The following is a 17,628-nucleotide window of genomic DNA, read 5'->3' on the forward strand; positions in this document are numbered from 1 at the left end:
CTTTGCTCATTAAATCCAAAAGGTCAGTTTTAGGAGAATGGTGTCAATGTAATCACAGTCAGCTTTAGGTCAGTACCGTTTTCACCAAAGTAGCCAGGTTAAAAATACTTATTTGTTAACATACACACTTACCATCCTAAAGTGTCTGTAAGGGAATGAAAGGAGGAATTTTTTTTGAGATCTCCTACAATAATAACTTTCCTATGGGGGTGAAGATGGTATCCAAAAGCAGCTGGCAATTACCTGGTTGCCCAGGCCCAAGCAAACCAGGGTCCTTTCTTAACTGTTCAGCAGTGTTAAACTGTTAAGTCCTTCCCTAACTAGCTATAGTACAAGTCCCATGATGGGCATTAAAACCTATGCCATCCTGGGCGCCTGGGTGGCTCAGTTGGTTAAGCGACTGCCTTCGGCTCAGGTCATGATCCTGGAGTCCTGGGATCGAGTCCCACATCGGGCTCCCTGCTCAGCAGGGAGTCTGCTTCTCCCTCTGACCCTCCCCTCTCTCATGCTCTCTCTCTCTCAAATAAATAAAATCTTAAAAAACAAAACAAAACAAAACAAAACAAAACAAAAAAACCTATGCCATCCCAAGCGCTCCTGACAGCGAGAGGGAAAAGCCAGGAACTATAACCACTCACCTGGGTGACAGGCACAGTTCAGGAGTGTGAGCTATCGGAACAACCTGGTGAAGTCTCGCAAGGCCCAGCAAACTTGTTTACATTCCTCAGCACTAGAAAAGAAAAGGTAGGTTGGCCCCTGATGAGAAAGATGTTAATATGCTGCAAACAACCACAACACTGAGGTCCACTGAGAACTATCCTAGCTCTGCTTGAAGCTCTCTCCATTGTCTCTTGATTCTGCTTCTGATCTTTCTGTAACTCAAGGCAAATACTAACTACTGCATGTGAGAATAATTATAAGCTGTATGGTCCCTAAAGAGTGGCTGTGGATAAAAACTGTACGTTTGAATCTTGGCTCCACCACTCTTGGGCGAGTTACCAACCTGCTTTGTTGCCGCATTTGTTACCTACCTTATAATGTTTGGAGGATTAAGTCAGTTCAACACTTGGTTGAAGTCCCTGACATAAATACAAGAAAGCCAGAACCCCCAAATAAAAAAAGCAAGCATATTCACCTAAGGCTGATAACTTTAACTCTACGAGTTGAGCTAACTTAGGTACCCTGGTTTTCTCATTCTCTTCCAAAAGCAGATTTTGTTTACAAAGCCCATTCCGGCAACTACGTCTCTATCAGTCATCGATTTTCTAGTTGGACAGGCTGCTCAGGGTTTCCTCCTGTGGGAGGAGAATGGAGAGGATAGAGGAAAGGGTTAAGGCATGTAGAAAGGGGGGAGGAAGCAGGACTTCGTCCTCAGGCAAGCACTGAGATGGGGTTTTTCACCTAACCCTTTTCTTCCCAAAAGGCCTGCTTTGTCCAAAACTGTCACCGAGAAACCAGTTGATGCCCACCTTCATTCCTCTGTGTCAGTCTTCAGAACAGGTTCTGGTAACTGAACATGAAGCTGAGCTACAAATAGTACCTGGAAGAGGAAGAACTCCTGAATATGCTCATTCTTCTGTGGCCCACTCTCTGGCTCAGAGAAACTCAGGGACCAGAGCCTACCGCCTAAGATTCAATGTTAGAAGAGCTTTCTCCTCGTAATGGTTAAACACCAGGGGAGGGAACTGCTAACCGTGGTTCCACAGAAAAGATGAAAGGAGAGCTATCTCCTTAGTGCCTACATCTGGATTTCCCCACCTATCATAAGGTCTGAAACATCATTAAGAACCTTGATTCAGACCCCAAGATTTGACTCAACAGGATATTCTAGAAACTTTCTCTAGTCTCTCTCCATCCAAAATGTAATGAAAATGATAGTCTTCTGGTTTTACTGAAATTCTGCCATTTGTGAATTTAACATGCTTCCATACAACCATTCCTTCCCTCAGTCTATTTCCAAATCAATACTGACTATTGAGGCAGTTGGGTGAGCAGCACATATCACTCATGCTCCCAACTGTCACGAAGGAAAAAGATATGTAACCCAAGAGAAGCCACCGTGTGGCATGTTATCATAAGGAACTACAACAGTAAGAAATAGTTAAATGTGGGGCAACAATGGAGGCTTACGATTCTTTTGCTACTCTGATGCCTTACATGTTTTAAATTCTACCCTTCTTCTACCCTTGGTTTAATACAGAAGAGAAATCATAACTCCATCCTTCACCTCTCTTGTGACACAGGAGAAACCAAAACCAGAATGCAACTACAGAGAACTGTGTTAGCCAGGGTGAAAGAGGGGTAGCCTGGCATCTCAAGTCAGCTCAGCTCTGCTCCCAGTCCTGTTTGCAACTGCTCTGGTGTCCAGAGCCTCAGCCAAATGTTTAATGTGTCCTTGATTAGCCCCAAAGAAATGGATTAAAAAAAACAACAACAACAAAACATCAAACTTAGAAGCTACAACTATTTTCTGTTTTCCACCTCAGTCCTTCTGGCATTTATTTCCCATTTCATTCATTTATTTAAAATGGCCACTACTGGGGCACCTGGGTGGCTGAGTTGGTTGGGCGTCTCTGCCTTCAGCTCAGGTCATGATCCCAGCGTCCTGGAATCTAGCCCTGCGTCGGGCTCCCTGCTAAGCAGGGAGTCTGCTTCTCCCTCTCTTCGCTGCTCATGCTCTATCTCTCGCTATCTCTCTCTCCCTCTCAAATAAATAAACCTTTAAAAAAAGTCTTAAAATGGCCACTATTTTTTCTAGATTCTATTTTCTGGCTTCTAGTCCCACAATCCTGATCCTTTCACCATACTTGTGAATACTTTTATGGTGACCGTTCCTCAAGACCCATAATCCTAGCGGTGTGATGAGAAATACAGCCCTTCTCACCGGATGTTCGTGGATAATGGAGAGTAACCGAGCTCTAACTAACGACTTGAGCAAGACACCCCCATACTGGATTCTAACTCTAGAGTCAATGCTTCCTTTATTCAACATCTTCTGACCTTGAGATTCTCATGTAAGTGTTAAGAGTCAGGGAATAAACATCAACATAGAGACATGGGAAATGATGGCAGGATTTCTTCTAGTCATAATTAGTGGTGTTTGGAGAGCAAGAATGATATTTCAAATGAAAAACCTCAGCTTTCTTTAAGTTGACCAACTAAAAATGTTAGGGAATTAATTACCAGTACCATTTGAAAAACAGGCTTGGACTTGCTGAAATGAAACTGAACCAGTTTACCCTCCCTGTTAGGATGGCAAACAAAGCAGCATGTTGAGGCAGGAATTATAGGACCTTACAACCAAAAGGGAGACTGAGTCATGCATGGAACAGAAGATTCAAGAACAAAATGTATACTAGAGAAAGAATTACTACAAGGAGGTGAGCAATCTCAAACCTTTTCTCTAGTACCTTGACATTGCCTCTTCTGTTCATTTCCCACCACCGCCTACTATAGGAGGAACTGCAAAATGTATTCCACAATGAGAGACCAAGTAGGCCAGCTTGGTAGTGCACCTTATTTCCCCATATCATAGGGCAAAGATCACAGATATTTTTGTTTGTAGCATTGCTTTATTTAGGTTCCTTTTCTGTGCCACTCAATTTTCCTTAAATGAGGGAATGTCCATGACTTTTCAGACGTATTCTATGGTTCTTCCCTATCACAGATTAGCCCAGATAAGGGAATACAGGTTTGGTGGAGACTTATTCTAGAATGTGTGGGTGGTTACCTTAGAGCTGGCAGGAGACATGCTCCAGCTAGCTTTGCAAGTACATAACGACATTCCAGCAGGTTCTTTTCCAAGGAGAAAGTTAACATTCACTGATCATCTACTACATACCAAATCTTTAAATTTCCACTTGATATCTCATTAAGAACCCCTTATGAATAAGATAGGTAGTACTAAGCCTATTTTACAGTAAATAGGCCGAGGTTCAGTAAGTGGCAAGATTCATGCCAACATCCTTGACTCTAAGCCTAGATCTTTGAGGGTTCTCTCCAGCCTCTCATTTGCTTTAAGGAAATTAGAGCCAAAATGATCCTGCCCTTCTACTGACCAATACTAGATGGAATACAGCAAAACAGAAGCAGAAAGAAGCTACTTTTCCCTGAGACTGCTTAGAGGTGGAATACTACTTCTACTGGGGAGATTCACAGTAAAAAGAAATAAAATAATTTTGTAAAGCCATCCCAGTCAATATACACCTATCTAGAGGAGGGGAAATTCCCTTCTGACAAAATAGGTCATGAAGGTAGTCACATGATCTATGGCCAAAATCAGTAATACTTCTGGGACATGAAGTTAAGCTACTTTTAGTAAGCTACAAAATAACAGCACTCATAGGTTTGGAATTTTAACAAATTAGCAAAGTTATTAGAGAAACTCTGGGAGGTGAGAAAGTAAACCATTTGGAAAGTAAGATAAGAAATTAAATCTCAGAAAAGAAGATTAGCTCTTATACCATCACCTACAATTTATTTTCTTCCCCTTTTATTTTTTTAAAGATTTTTATTTGAGAGAGAGAGCGCGCGCACGAAAAAAGAGAGCAGGCACGCACACAAGCAGGGGGAGGGGCAGAAGAGGAGGGACAACCAGGCTCCCCGCTGAGCACAAAGCACGAGGAGACCTGGAGATCAGGACCTGAGGGGAAGTCAGACGCTTAACCAACTGAGCCACTCAGGCACCCCGCTCCCCCTTTTAAAAACTAGGTCTGGTTTTAATTATAAATGTATACCACATGCTCATGAAAAAAAAAGAAAATAGTACAGAAAGTTATGAAATAAAAAGTGAAAGTCTTTCCTCCCCTGCCATCCTGGTCTTAGTTGTCTATCTCTCCAGAAATTTGCTATGCATATATACGACACACATAATAAAACAACTTTTAAAAAAAGTGCAAGTTGGTTCATTTACAACAGCATCAAAAAGAATGTAAAAAACTACAAAATGTTGCCGAAAGAAATTAAAGACACCAATAAATACGAAGACATCTCCTGTTCGTGGATTGGAAGACTCAATTTTGTTAGGATGTCAATACTACTCAAAGAGATCTACAGATTCAATGCAATCCCTATCAAAAATCCTATTGACATTTTTTGTGAAGACAGAAAAATCTATCCTAAAATTCATACGGAGTCTCAAAAGACCCTGAATATTCCAAATAACCTTGGACAAAGAACAAAGCTGGGGGTCTCACACTTCCAATTCCAAATTATTACAAAGCCCTGGTAATCAAAACAGCATGGTACTGACATAAAGACAGACACAGAGACCAACGGAATAGAACAGAGGGCCCCAAAATAAATCCCTCGCATATATGGTAAAATGATTTTCAATAAGGGTGCCAAGACCATTCAGTGGGGAAAAGGACAGTGCTGGGAATTCTTTTCAATCCAAATGAATTGAAAGCAGGGTCTTTCTTTTCTTTCTTTTTTTTTTAAGGTGGGGAGGGGCAGAGAAAAAGAGAGAATCTTAAGCAGGCTCCATGCCCAGCACAGAGCCAAACGCAGGGCTCGATCTCACAACCCTGAGATCATGACCGGAGTAGGTATCAAGAGTTGGGACACTTAACTGACTGAGGCACCCAGGCACCCTGAAAGCAGGGTCTTGAAGAGATATTTGTCTACAGCCATGTTCATAAGAGCATTACTTACAATAGCCAACAGGTAGAAGCAATCCAAATGTCCACCAATAGATGAATGAATAAATAAAATGTGGTACATACATAAAATGGAATGTTACTCAGCCTTAAAAAGGTAGGAAATTCTGACGCACGCTACAACATGGATGAACCTTGAGAACATTACACTGAGTCACAAAAGGACAAATACCATATGATTTCACTTATATAGGTACCTAGAAGAGTCAAATCATAAATAGAAAGAGTGATGGTTGCTGGGGGATAGGGAATGGAGAAGGGAGTGTTGCTGTTTTATGGGTATAGTTTTGGTTTTATAAGATGAAAAAAATTCTGGAAACTGATTGCAAACAACGTGAATGTGCTTAACACTACTGAACAGTATACTTGGGAATGGTTAAAATAAATTCTATGTGTATTTTATCACAATTAGAAGTTAAAAAAAATTGTCAGTACAAGTTGGGTTATATGATACTGTTATTTTTTCCCTTTATAATATACTTACATAAATTTCTGTAGCATGACATGCATATTCTTGCTCCTCCTTTTTTAGTGCCTCTTTAGTTACATTCTGTTAATTATTTAACCATTCTCTATTAATGAGCAATTAGAATATTTCCAGTGTTTTTCACTATTACCAAACCTTACTGCAACACTCATGCTTGGACCCGTAAATCATTCCACTACTGTATGCATATAAGCCAATGCCTAAAATTTAGGCAAAATTCTAGAGATTCTAGATATATAAAAAGGCGTTATCAGGGTAAGGTAGCACACAGTTACAAAACTGCTACCATTAATACTACCAAAAGCCATAAAAATCTCATAACCTTTTGATTCAGTGATTGCATTTTAAGGAAAATAGTCAAAAGAAGGAAAAGGCTAGGGTTTTAATATTACCCGTAATACTAAAAAATAATCTAAATGTCTACTAATAGAGGCACTGTACAGAAATTAAGTAATGCTTTCTGGCTATAAAGTAGTAATTAGGAAGACTATGTAGTTACACTTAAAATGTTTACTATGGGTTCACAGTAAAAAATACTCATGTATACTTAACATTTTTACTAAGCTGTAAATAAGCAGCTCATGGGCCTAATACATCTCAGAGAGAGATTTTGTTTGGCCTGCATGACATTAGAATTTCAGTATCTTTAGGCACAGTGAAAATTTTCCAATTCACTGCAATTTACATCATCTATGTTTTACAACTAATGCTTCGCCTATTCACATCTGCATTCCTGACCCCAGAATACAGATGAGAACAGAGGACTTCAGAAAGATAAAGACAGATCTTGTGAAGGGTAGTGGACTGATGAATGCATTTTTCTTTTGGAAGAGATAACGCCTCCACTTACCCATTAAGATCTTATACCAGACCAGTTAATAAATTTGTACAGTAGAATTGATGCACACCTATACGGCATGATGATATTTCCTCTCAGATTGGTATCTAATGTCAATTTGTGCAAGTCAATGCTAAACAGACACTAAGTTGTGAATTTACAAAGGCACACAGAAACATACTCTTGGGTAAATCTGGTATAAGAAACAAAGATATATTTTTTCTGCACACCCATTTCTGTTCACATTAAAAAAAAAACAATAAAACCAAAAAAAACCTCACATCACTCACCTAGTGACTTGTTTGTGGAAATCTGTAAGTTGTTTGTGTGTCACTGTGACTGCTCCCACAGTTGTCTCCTTTGGCAAACCTTTCAAGGAGTTCTCTAACCATCGACAAAAAGTCTGTGCAGAGAGACGGTAAGAGTTTTAAGAGGAGGCAGGACTTACTCAACTGGACCCTACAAGTAATAACAAAACCTGCAGGTTTTTCTTAGCAGCATCAGCTCTTCACGACTTGGAAGTAAGGAAAGGAATTAACAAAAGCACTACTATCTTTAGGCCTTCCAACCCTCTGGGGTTTGGAGTAGTCTACAAAGGCAAACCTAGACTTCCCTTCAAAGGTGTAGCAGGCATCATTTCAGACAGCCCTTCTCTACCTTAGAAGTGAAGTCTCTTTTGGATGAGACTATTGTTCTGTTTGTCATTAAACTTCTGTAATATTTCAAAAATTAAACAGCTGCCAGAAAACTCTTGAGTGTAAAGATCAAAGGCAACCTACAGCAAAAGTTCAGTACCACAAAGAGCAAGGACAAAAAGTATAGTTAAGTAAGGGGCGCCTGGGTGGCTCAGTCATTAAGCATCTGCCTTCGGCTCAGGTCATGATCCCATCCCAGGGTCCTGGGATCAAGCCCCGCATCGGGCTCCCTGCTCGGCAGGAAGCCTGCTTCTCCCTCTCCCACTCCCTCTGCTTGTGTTCCTGCTCTTGCTATTTCTCTGTCAAATAAATAAAATCTTAAAAATAAAAAAAAGTATAGTTAAGTAAACATGTCAGAGAATATATAAATAATATGAATCCAGGGTCTAAAGGATTTTAAAGTCAACTCTCTCAGTAGAATAGTCATATCCAGTCACCTCCTTTGTGATACCTGCCTGTTCTTTGGGTCAGAAAATTTTGTTGCTCACTCTGGTTGCTACTTAAAAGAATATTATTGGGGTGCCTGGGTGGTTCAGTGGGTTGAGCGTCTCACTCTTGGTTTCGGTTCAGGTCATGATCTGATGGGTTGTGGGATCCACTGCTCAACAGGGAGTCTGCCTGGGATTCTCTCTCTCTCCCTCTGGCCCTCCCCCGACTTGTGCACACTCTCTCTCTCTCAAATAAATAAATCTTTTAAAAAAATGTTGTAGGGGCGCCTGGGTGGCTCAGATGGTTAAGTGTCTGCCTTCGGCTCAGGTCATGATCCCAGGGTCCTGGAATCAAGTCCCAGGGAGCCCGTTTTTCCCTCTGCCTCTCTCTCTGTCTCTTATGAATAAATAAATAAAATCTTTAAAAAAAAATGTTGTAAAAGAATATTATTTACATCTGAGCATAGTCTCTTTATACCTTTCATATGCACAAAAAAACCCCTTACTTCCTTCCTCTTCAAACTAAAAATCAAATTCCAGAGACTTCCTCTGGGTTATTTTCAGTTGAACTGTTCTTTGAGTTAGCTTTAAATTTTCCATGCCTTTCTTAAGTAGGATGTACACCTTGGTCGTAGTTTTCAGCAATAAAATAACCTTTTATAACTAAATTTTTAACATTATATATTCCCCCATTATGTTCATTTATGATAACAAACTGGAACAAAAGTAAACATTACATTATAAATGCTTAAGAAGTCCTGCATAATTCTCCAAATGTTGCCCCCAAGGAAGATAACACTCTACTAAGACAAACAAGGAGGGGCAAGAGATTCAGGAAGAACCCTTAACTGATAAAAGTTTTGGCATCCAAAAACAGCCTATGAGTTAACTACAATATAGCCCTAACCAAGAATAAGAAAAGAAACTAAAAAGAAAACTAGTCAGCTAGCACACAATGGGTCTCATCACTTTCTAATAAAGGAATCTGAGAAATCTGGTTGAAAGCACTGAATAAATTTGCCACAGATGGGTATCCAACAAAGAAGGTAAGGGTTTAAATACATTCACGTATATTCACGTCACATGACAAAGCTGATAAGCCATCTTCTATTGAAAAATCCCTCCTGCGTGTTGAATTTTGAAAATGGTACAAAATTAAGAAAGTGCTCAAGAATGCAAATTTTCTTTGGGCTTACATCCTTAGAATCTCAATCAGTTTACAGGGTACGGACAACCTGTATTTATGTAAGAGTTCATTTACAAAAACTCAGTTGTAAGTTGATGTTTATAGAAAACAATCACTTTAAATTTTTTGACACCCATTCTGTGGGTACCTATCTATATAGTAAACTCTTATGAGCCCATGGATATCTGGTTTCTGTTCCTGCCTCAACTTACTTTTGTAATTTTCTTCCTCTGTTAGCACTTAACCATATGTTTACAAAATAAGAATGTTTTTATTTTTATTTTTTTAAAGTTTTTTTTATCCATTTATTTGAGAGAGAGAGAGAGAGAGAGAAGCAGACTCCCTGTGAGAGGGAGCCCCACACAGGGCTCGATCCCAGAACCCCGAGATCACGACCTAAGCTGAAGGCAGCTGCTTAACCAACTAAGTCACCCAGGCACCCCAAGAATGTTTTTATAAAGTTAAATTTACATAGTAAGTTTTCTGATACCTGGGAAACAAGTATGTTTGTAAAAAGTTAACAGTATGGAAATTTTATTTCTCATGTCAAGTGCTTTTGTAATTAAACCTGTTGGCACTGATGGGGTTTACTGAGTACTTTCTTTACGAAAACACAAAAATATAGCCATATTAGATTGAAATCAAGAACATGCTGAACAACTAGCAATAGGACCTGTAGATACTATTCATTCCTGAAGCACTTGAGCTTACATGGAAGAACAGAGCTACCTGATGAAACCAAAGTCACATAGAAGCCTCAAGAGTTTGGTATAGAAGAATTAGGGGTGCCTGGGTGGCACAGTCGGTTAAGCGTCCAACTCTTCGTTAGGCTCAGGTCCTGAGACTGAGCCCCGTGTTGGGCTCTGCACTCAGCTCGGAGTCTGCTTGAGAGTCTCTCTCCCTCTCCCTCTGCCCCTCCTATTTGTCCCCTCTCTCTCTCAAATAAATAAATCTTAAAAAAAAAAAGTTCATGTGGCTGTTTTGGAAGATAAACCTAAAGAAAATGTTAGAAATTTATCAAGCATCTGCCCTACACATGACCACCTTTCATTTTAGCCAAAGATCAAGAAAAGCAGATGCTCACTAATATAAACTTATCACTGAATTTTGGAGATGAACACACAAATCCAAGGCAGAACTTCTGGCTCAGTAACATCAGAATCTAACCATAAAAGTGTACTCTGTTTTGTGAAACTGCTGAAGTTGAGGCTAACATATGTCATCAATGATACAAAGCAAGAGACAACATTAAGATGCATATGGACTTAAAAGTTACAATAAACTTGTGCATCTGGATTTTTCTGTAGTTCTGGAAGACAGCTCACTTTAACTAGAACCAACTGTGCACTTTTCTAAACTGCTTTCAATATTAAAAAAATTATAAATACTATTTAAAAAATAATGTATAGGCTATGTGTACTTTACCACTATGCTCAAAACTTTCATGCAGTACACATAACTTGATTTGTGATCATGTGGCCCAGTACTGATATTATTTGGAAAATACTGGATAGCCTAAAAAAACCTTCCATGCTCAGGTGATAAATGACCTGGATCAAGAATTGAAACAAGATGCAAGTTAATCCAAAGGAGAAATCCAAGTGTATATTGTGAGCTGATTTTCTGCTTCTGTATCCCCAAATGCTCTGGCTAGATTTATTACCAAGGAAAACCATACAGTGCTATCTAACGAGCTTGGAGTAAATTCACTTCTTGAATAACCTGTACTACTATGTAACTGATATATGGGCATCTCTCACAAGTGAACAAATTTCTCACTGGCCAGCCACACAGCTGAATTCAATGCTTAGTATTCACTTCAGGTAATATAAACCCTGTGACAGTGACACCAACATGCTTTAAAAACCTAATAATGAATTACTGGCCTTCTATAGGCCCCTTCATCTAATAATTAAACTTAGCAATATGCCTAGATTAGGTTCCATGAATATACAACAGAGCTGGTTTCAAAATTATAGTCTGCCTCCAGGGACCAAAGTTTAAGGACTATGAGAATGGGTTCTTCCTGAAAACAATCTTACCGGTCTGTCAACCTGCATGATCTCCCAGAGTACTTCAGCCACATCTGGTAGGGTATAGGGAGGGAGACAAAAGCAGCACGTGTGGAGCAGTTGGCTTACAAGTTGCTGTCCAAGCTGGTTCATCACCTGTCCAATCAGTTCTTTCCGTAATTCAAAGTCTTCTTCATGCTATAAGGAAACAAGAGCAAAAGATGAGTTCTAATTTCAACTCTCCACTCTAATAATTCCTCCTTCCTGGAAAAGGAAGTATATATAATATATAACAGCTAGATTCACAGACTCCAATAAAATGTTCTGTCCTTAGGAAGAAAATATCAAGAATTTAGTATCAAGGAAATGGGCATGGATTTCAGCTGAGATTAACCTTAACCCTTAGATTTTTTCATGAATAGAAAGCAGAAGAGAAACAATGACTAAAGGTTACAGGTAGCAATTTTAATTATTTTTCAGAGAAAAATAAAGTGTTCCTATTTCCTTTTTTAAAACCAACTGAATTGGGGCACCTGGGTGGCTCAGTCATTAAGCATCTGCCTTCGGCTCAGGTCATGATCCCATGATCTTTAAAAAAAATAAAATAAAATAAAACTAAGTGAATAAACAATCAAAGACTTCTATCAGATACCTAATCTTTTCTATCAAAAAAACCTTATTTTCTTCCTCTCTCTAGTCTATACATTTATTTCTAATATCTTGAAAAAAATAACTTTTTTTTTTTTTAAAGATTTTATTTACCTGACAGAGAGAGACAGCAAGAGAGGGAACATAAGCAGGGGGAGTGGGAGAGGGAGAAGCAGGCTTCCCGAGGAGCAGAGAGCCCGATGTGGGGCTCAATCCCAGGACCCTGGGATCATGACCTGAGCCAAAGGCAGACGCTCAACAACTGAGCCACCCAGGAGCCCCAGAAATAACTTTTTATAAATTGCTTTTCACATCTAGTTTTCTTCTTTTTCTTTCTCCTTTTATGACCAAACTTCTTGAATAATTAGCCCACTCACATAGTTGCTTATTCCTTCACTGTTCTCTATTACCTTAAATTCTAATCCATATTTAGCCAAATCTACCTTGAAAATTTTGTGAACCATTTTACTACTCCAGCCCAACTATCCTGACTTTCTCTGTGATTTATGCCCCAGTTAAGACTATCCTCCCCTCTCTGATCCATCCAAATTCCACCTATATCCGATGGTCCCACTGAAGTCCCTCTTCCTCCAGAAATTAATCCCAACCCACTTCTGACCAAGGAGTTTTCCCTCCTCTGATCTCATAGCAATCATGACTTTTATCACTCATTTGGCAATCAAATACTGCCTTCCTATTGTTATTTAAATATTCATATCTGTTTATCTCTTCTACTAAACCTTGAATGACATGGGAGGAGAAATACTTTTAGATTGTTAATATATACCTTACAGCACCTAGTAGAGGCTGTCTTAAATCTAATAGTTAATGTTTTGGTTAGTGAATGGTATGTACCTACCAATATAGATCAAATAACAAGAATCTGGTTTTCCCCTAAGAAATGAGGAAGAGATGTAAAAAGTGATGAGCTGCAAAGTAGCAAGGTACAATGTTTATACTTACATCATTGGCTACCCCTGTATGGATAAGGTCTCGTAGGAACCTCATGACACTGCAATTGGCATCCCGGTGGTCCAGGGTAGTGGAGGCAATGGCCCACTGCAAGATAGGGATGACCACTTGGCTCCTCAGCAAGGTAACAGGGCTACGCTGAATAAATCTGGTGTGGAAAGACAGGCTAGATATAAATGACAGGATTAGGTTCTACAAGCAGCCAGAGTAAAAGGCAAAACTACGGATAGAGACAGTAAAAAATCAGTGGTTGCTAGCAGTTAGAGGGTGAGGGAGGGCTGAACAGGTGAACACATGGATTTTTACAGTATTAAAACTATTCTGTATGGTATTATATTGGTAGATACATGTCATTACACATTTGTCCAAATCCACAAACGGTACACCACCAAGAGTGAATCCTCATGTAAACTATAGACTTTGGGTGATAATGACATATTAATATAGGTTCATCAATTCCAACAAACGGACCACTCTGGTGGGGGATGTTGACGGTGAGGGAGGCCATGGCGGGGGCAGGTGAGCACTGGCATATGGGAACTCTCTAAACTTTACACTCAATGTCCCACAAGATTTCTCAGACCCTTTAATGTACATGGAGAATCTCCACAAAAAAGATACAATATTTTCCAAATTTACTTCACAATGCTTATTTGTGCAAAGAGCATCTCTGGGGATCAGTTTTTCAAGGAACACACACTGGGAAAAGAGAGACTGGAGAGTCCACCCAACGTTCTCCCGTATCAACAACAACAAAGGTGTTTCTAACTTGTCCAAAAACTAACCAAAAAAGCGTTCGACATACAATCCTGAAATAGTCAATACTATTTCGCATTTGTGATAAGGTATGTATTAAATGTATAATTACATATAATAATCTATTTTTCATAATTTTTAAATGCTTCTATGTTCACTAACTGATTTGGTTTAAATTCCTTAGCTTGGGACTAAAGAAGGAATTCAAAGGTTTGGCAATAATATAAGTCAGTGTTACTGGTAAAGGGAAATTTAAGCAAAAACTGGGGTGGAAAGCTGGGTGCAGAACCAAGAAGTGCAAAACAAGATAACTTCTAAGGCACCTTAAAATCCTAAGAATTTTTTACTCTGAGATGTGATTATATCTAAAGGATGCCAAGCTTCCTAAAGGAAAAAGCTGAAGTGGAACATGTCATCAGAGCAGCACAGAAAGTTAAAACTACAGGGGATTCTAGAGATTTTCTAGTCAAATGTTTTTACAAAGTTGGTTTTAATTGTCTTGTCCATGTTCTCTCCTTTGTGACAGAAACCCAGCTGCTTTACCCTGCTCCCATCCAACTCCTTTTCCTCACTTACAGGGATATTCTGGTTCACAATTTAACTTAGGGCTATGAATCATTAACCTACCTATACTTCACTAACCTCATTTTATAGAGAAGCATACAGTCAAGTGTTACATGACAAGACGAAGCAGTGATGGGGATAAGCAATAAAAGAAAGGGTTGCTCTTCAGAAGGACTGACCTGGTGGCCAGCCTGAACAGGTCATCCACAGTGTCAGGGTGATTCTGGAGCCCATTCTGCTGTTCCAGCAGCTGAAAGGTAGGGATGCACAGTGCCTAAAACAGAACAGTGATTTTAAATAAATGCTAGTATATAAATCCAACAGCATTCAGGCTTGCTAAATATCACAACATATACAAAAGGAATAAAGTGGGGGAAGCAAAGTGGGAAAAGAAAAAGACTATGATGAGAATCAGATCAAGAAAAGGAAGAGAGAAATCTTTCTCAATTGATAGAGTTTTCACATATGAAGTCCACATTTCAGAAAGGGTTGAGGGTATAAATTTTCGTTGATGAAACTGGACAGATGTCATCTCAAAGTTTTAGAAGTTTCCGGGGGCGCCTGAGTGGCCCAGTTAAGCGTCCAACTCTTGATTTCGGCTCAGGTCATGATCTCAGGGTCATGAGAGTGAGCCCTGTGTTGGGCTCCATGTTAGGCGGAGAGCCTGCTTAAGATTCTCTCTCCCTGTTCCCACGCTCCCTGCCCAGCTTGCTTTCTGTCTCTCTCTCTCTCAAAAAAAAGAAAATTTTAGAAGTTTCTGAAAGTAAAGGCTGCTTATGTACTAGATACGGTCAAGTCCACTAAAGGAGTACATGAACTTTTTTTTCAAGTTTTAAGGATAGTATGTCGATTTTATTTCTGAGAGAGCGTGCCAGTGGGGGTGGTGGGCAGAGGGAGAGAGATAATCTTAAGCAGGCTCCATGCCCAGCCCAGAGCCTGATGTGGGACTCGATCTCACAACCCTGAGATCATGACCTGAGCCAAAATCAAGAGTCGGACATTTAACTGACTGAGCCACCCAGGTGTCACATGAAATGTCAATTTTAAAGGGCAAGACATCTTGTGAAAAGGAGCATCATTAACTCCCTAATATATTTTCCTCCCTATGACTAGGAGGGGAAAAAAGCAGTGTATCAAGAGCCTTTTCTAATGCCTGCTATTTACCCTATGACCATCCCTGCTAATAAGTGAGTTAGTTCACTGGTTGTTCTAGGCAAGAACCTAAAAATAGAATCATGCTTGAGCTTACAGATCTTTTGTTTTATATCCATTTGTTCCCTTTTCCACGTCTCAAAAAACCATTATCTTTAGAGAGCATAAATTTGGCAGTAGTAGCTGTAATGATCCTTACAGTCATATATGGTCAATTTCTCATTCTCCCAGGCATGTCTATCCAGAGAACAACTAGCAAGTTTCTACCTCTCTGTTATTAGGAAATCAATATGCCTGGAGGATAAACAATGAGAAGCAAGAGAATTCAAAACATGGTGCAGAACAAACCGCTCAGGGCTTTAGTCCCTCCAAGATACTCCCCAGGGAAAACAGACCTGGAGCATGTCTAGTAGTCCCTGCCGACAGCCCTCTTCCATGCCGTATTCATCCACAAGGATACTGCCAAGGTACAGGAAACAGGAATGCTGATGTACGTGGTACACATTCACCATCTGCCAAGGGAGAAACCAGTTGTTCAATTCTCTACCCGCCTAAGTATCAACTTAGGAAACTGTCTGGAAGAAATTCAGAGACAGACTGGTTTCTTCTCTTTAAGACAACATAGTAAAGCTTGTTGGCAACATTTTTTGAAACACAGGGCTCAATTTTTCAATAATTTTCAAGTACTCTTTTCAGAGTCCTTCCAGCCTTTGACCTTTTATCTTCCCAAGACAACGTTGTAAGAGAGCTGTATGTAGTTTGAGCTGGAAGCCGTTAAGATGCAATCATCCAAGCTATTTGCAAAATCCTAGCATAAATCCCAATACCTAAAGGTTGTCCTTATTTGCATTAAAGGTTAACTCTTAAAAAAAAAAAAAAAAGAAAGAAAGCATATATAGCTATAGCAGGGCTAAAAATACCAAATACCCTTATCCTGAAAGAAACTGTGAAAGCACTGTTTAAATTTTGAATTGTTTCTAAACCCCTCTACTTAAACTCTTAAGTAAAAAAGTGTTTCTGTTCAAGATACCTGGATCTCAAGAGAATAAAAATGTTAATACAATATACATATTTGAATTAAATGATTTGTTCAGCATTTTTTCCCTATTCTCCTCCAAAAATTAAGAGGCATCTGCACATTTATCTATTTAAAATGCCATCACAACACATGTATTGATTTTTTTTTTTTTTAAACACAGGCCTTGAACTCATGACCCTGAGAGCAAGACCTGAGCTGAAATCAAGAATCGGACGCTTAGTGCTCGCTTCGGCAGCACATATACTAAGAATCGGACGCTTAACCAAATGTACTGGTTTTATTATATAAATTCAACTCAATGAGTGTGGTGGGGGCTGAAAGACAAAGTGACTGACTCTTATTATTAACGTATACCATGGAATGGGCATGTGATGAGAGCTATGACTCTATTTGGTGTTGTATACTCAAAACTATATGCTCTACATAATGAATGATTTAAGTCAGGAGCTGGTAAACGTTTTCTTTAAGGGCCAGATAGTAAAAATTTTAGGCGTTGCTGGTCATATGATCTGTCTTTTCAACTTTGCCACCACAGCACAAATGGCCAATACAGAATACTTAAATGAGTAAGCATGGCAACCTCTTAGTAAAACTACACTTATAAAACCAGGTAATAGGCCCAATGGTTCTAGTTTGCTGACCTCTGATTTTTGAATTTTAAAAAATACTTTTCATTTTTTCACATATACTGTCTTTAGAACACATTTCCTATACAAGGTGCTACTCAAGTGGGTTGGTCACATACTTAATTAGCAGGAATAAAAAAAAAATCAAAGTCATGAGGGCATCCTCTAACAGCAAAGGGGTATTAAATCAAGTTATGTTTGACCCAGAATGTATTACACTGAAGAGGACATATAACCAAAGGTGGAAACGCATGCAGTACAAACATATGGTGTCCTCAGGGTACAGTAAATGTAAACTTTAATCAAATCTACAATATAAAGGAGGCAGGGCTGTGCATATGCCAACTGATATTGCAGTAGCATGACCCTACTTGAGGGTGCGTGCTTCCTTAAGAATGAGGTGCCTAGGAGAGACAGGCAGGGCAGGGTCACACCTCTGGGGGCAGTCACCACAATCCTCAGGAGGCTGAACTGTAAATAAATGCCGGCCTCTGCCCGCTGTCTGTCCTTGCCCTTGTTGTTCTGGTCTCTCTGACGACTTTGCAAAGAGCGAGCCCAGGTTCTGCTT

The 17,628-nt window shown here is 39.5% G+C and overlaps 1 protein-coding gene across 2 annotated transcripts in view; it reads right to left on the reverse strand.

The window, feature by feature from the left end:
• TNPO3 (transportin 3) overlaps positions 1–17,628 on the reverse strand; it is a 79,352-nt gene that overhangs the window by 2,325 nt on the left and 59,399 nt on the right. For both annotated transcript variants that reach the window (XM_025865609.2, XM_025865610.2), the window contains 6 exons: positions 15,791–15,907; positions 14,423–14,517; positions 12,915–13,071; positions 11,334–11,501; positions 7,273–7,385; positions 639–730 (listed from right to left, as the gene is read on the reverse strand). In XM_025865609.2, coding sequence (XP_025721394.1) covers positions 670–730; positions 7,273–7,385; positions 11,334–11,501; positions 12,915–13,071; positions 14,423–14,517; positions 15,791–15,907 — 711 coding nt within the window. In that variant the 3' untranslated portion in view covers positions 639–669. The remainder of the gene's footprint in view (positions 1–638; positions 731–7,272; positions 7,386–11,333; positions 11,502–12,914; positions 13,072–14,422; positions 14,518–15,790; positions 15,908–17,628) is intronic.

This window comes from Callorhinus ursinus, unplaced genomic scaffold (genome assembly GCF_003265705.2).
Source record: "Callorhinus ursinus isolate GAN/ISIS: 27379988/994484 unplaced genomic scaffold, GSC_fseal_2.0 scaffold12, whole genome shotgun sequence".
Lineage (NCBI taxonomy): Eukaryota > Metazoa > Chordata > Mammalia > Carnivora > Otariidae > Callorhinus > Callorhinus ursinus.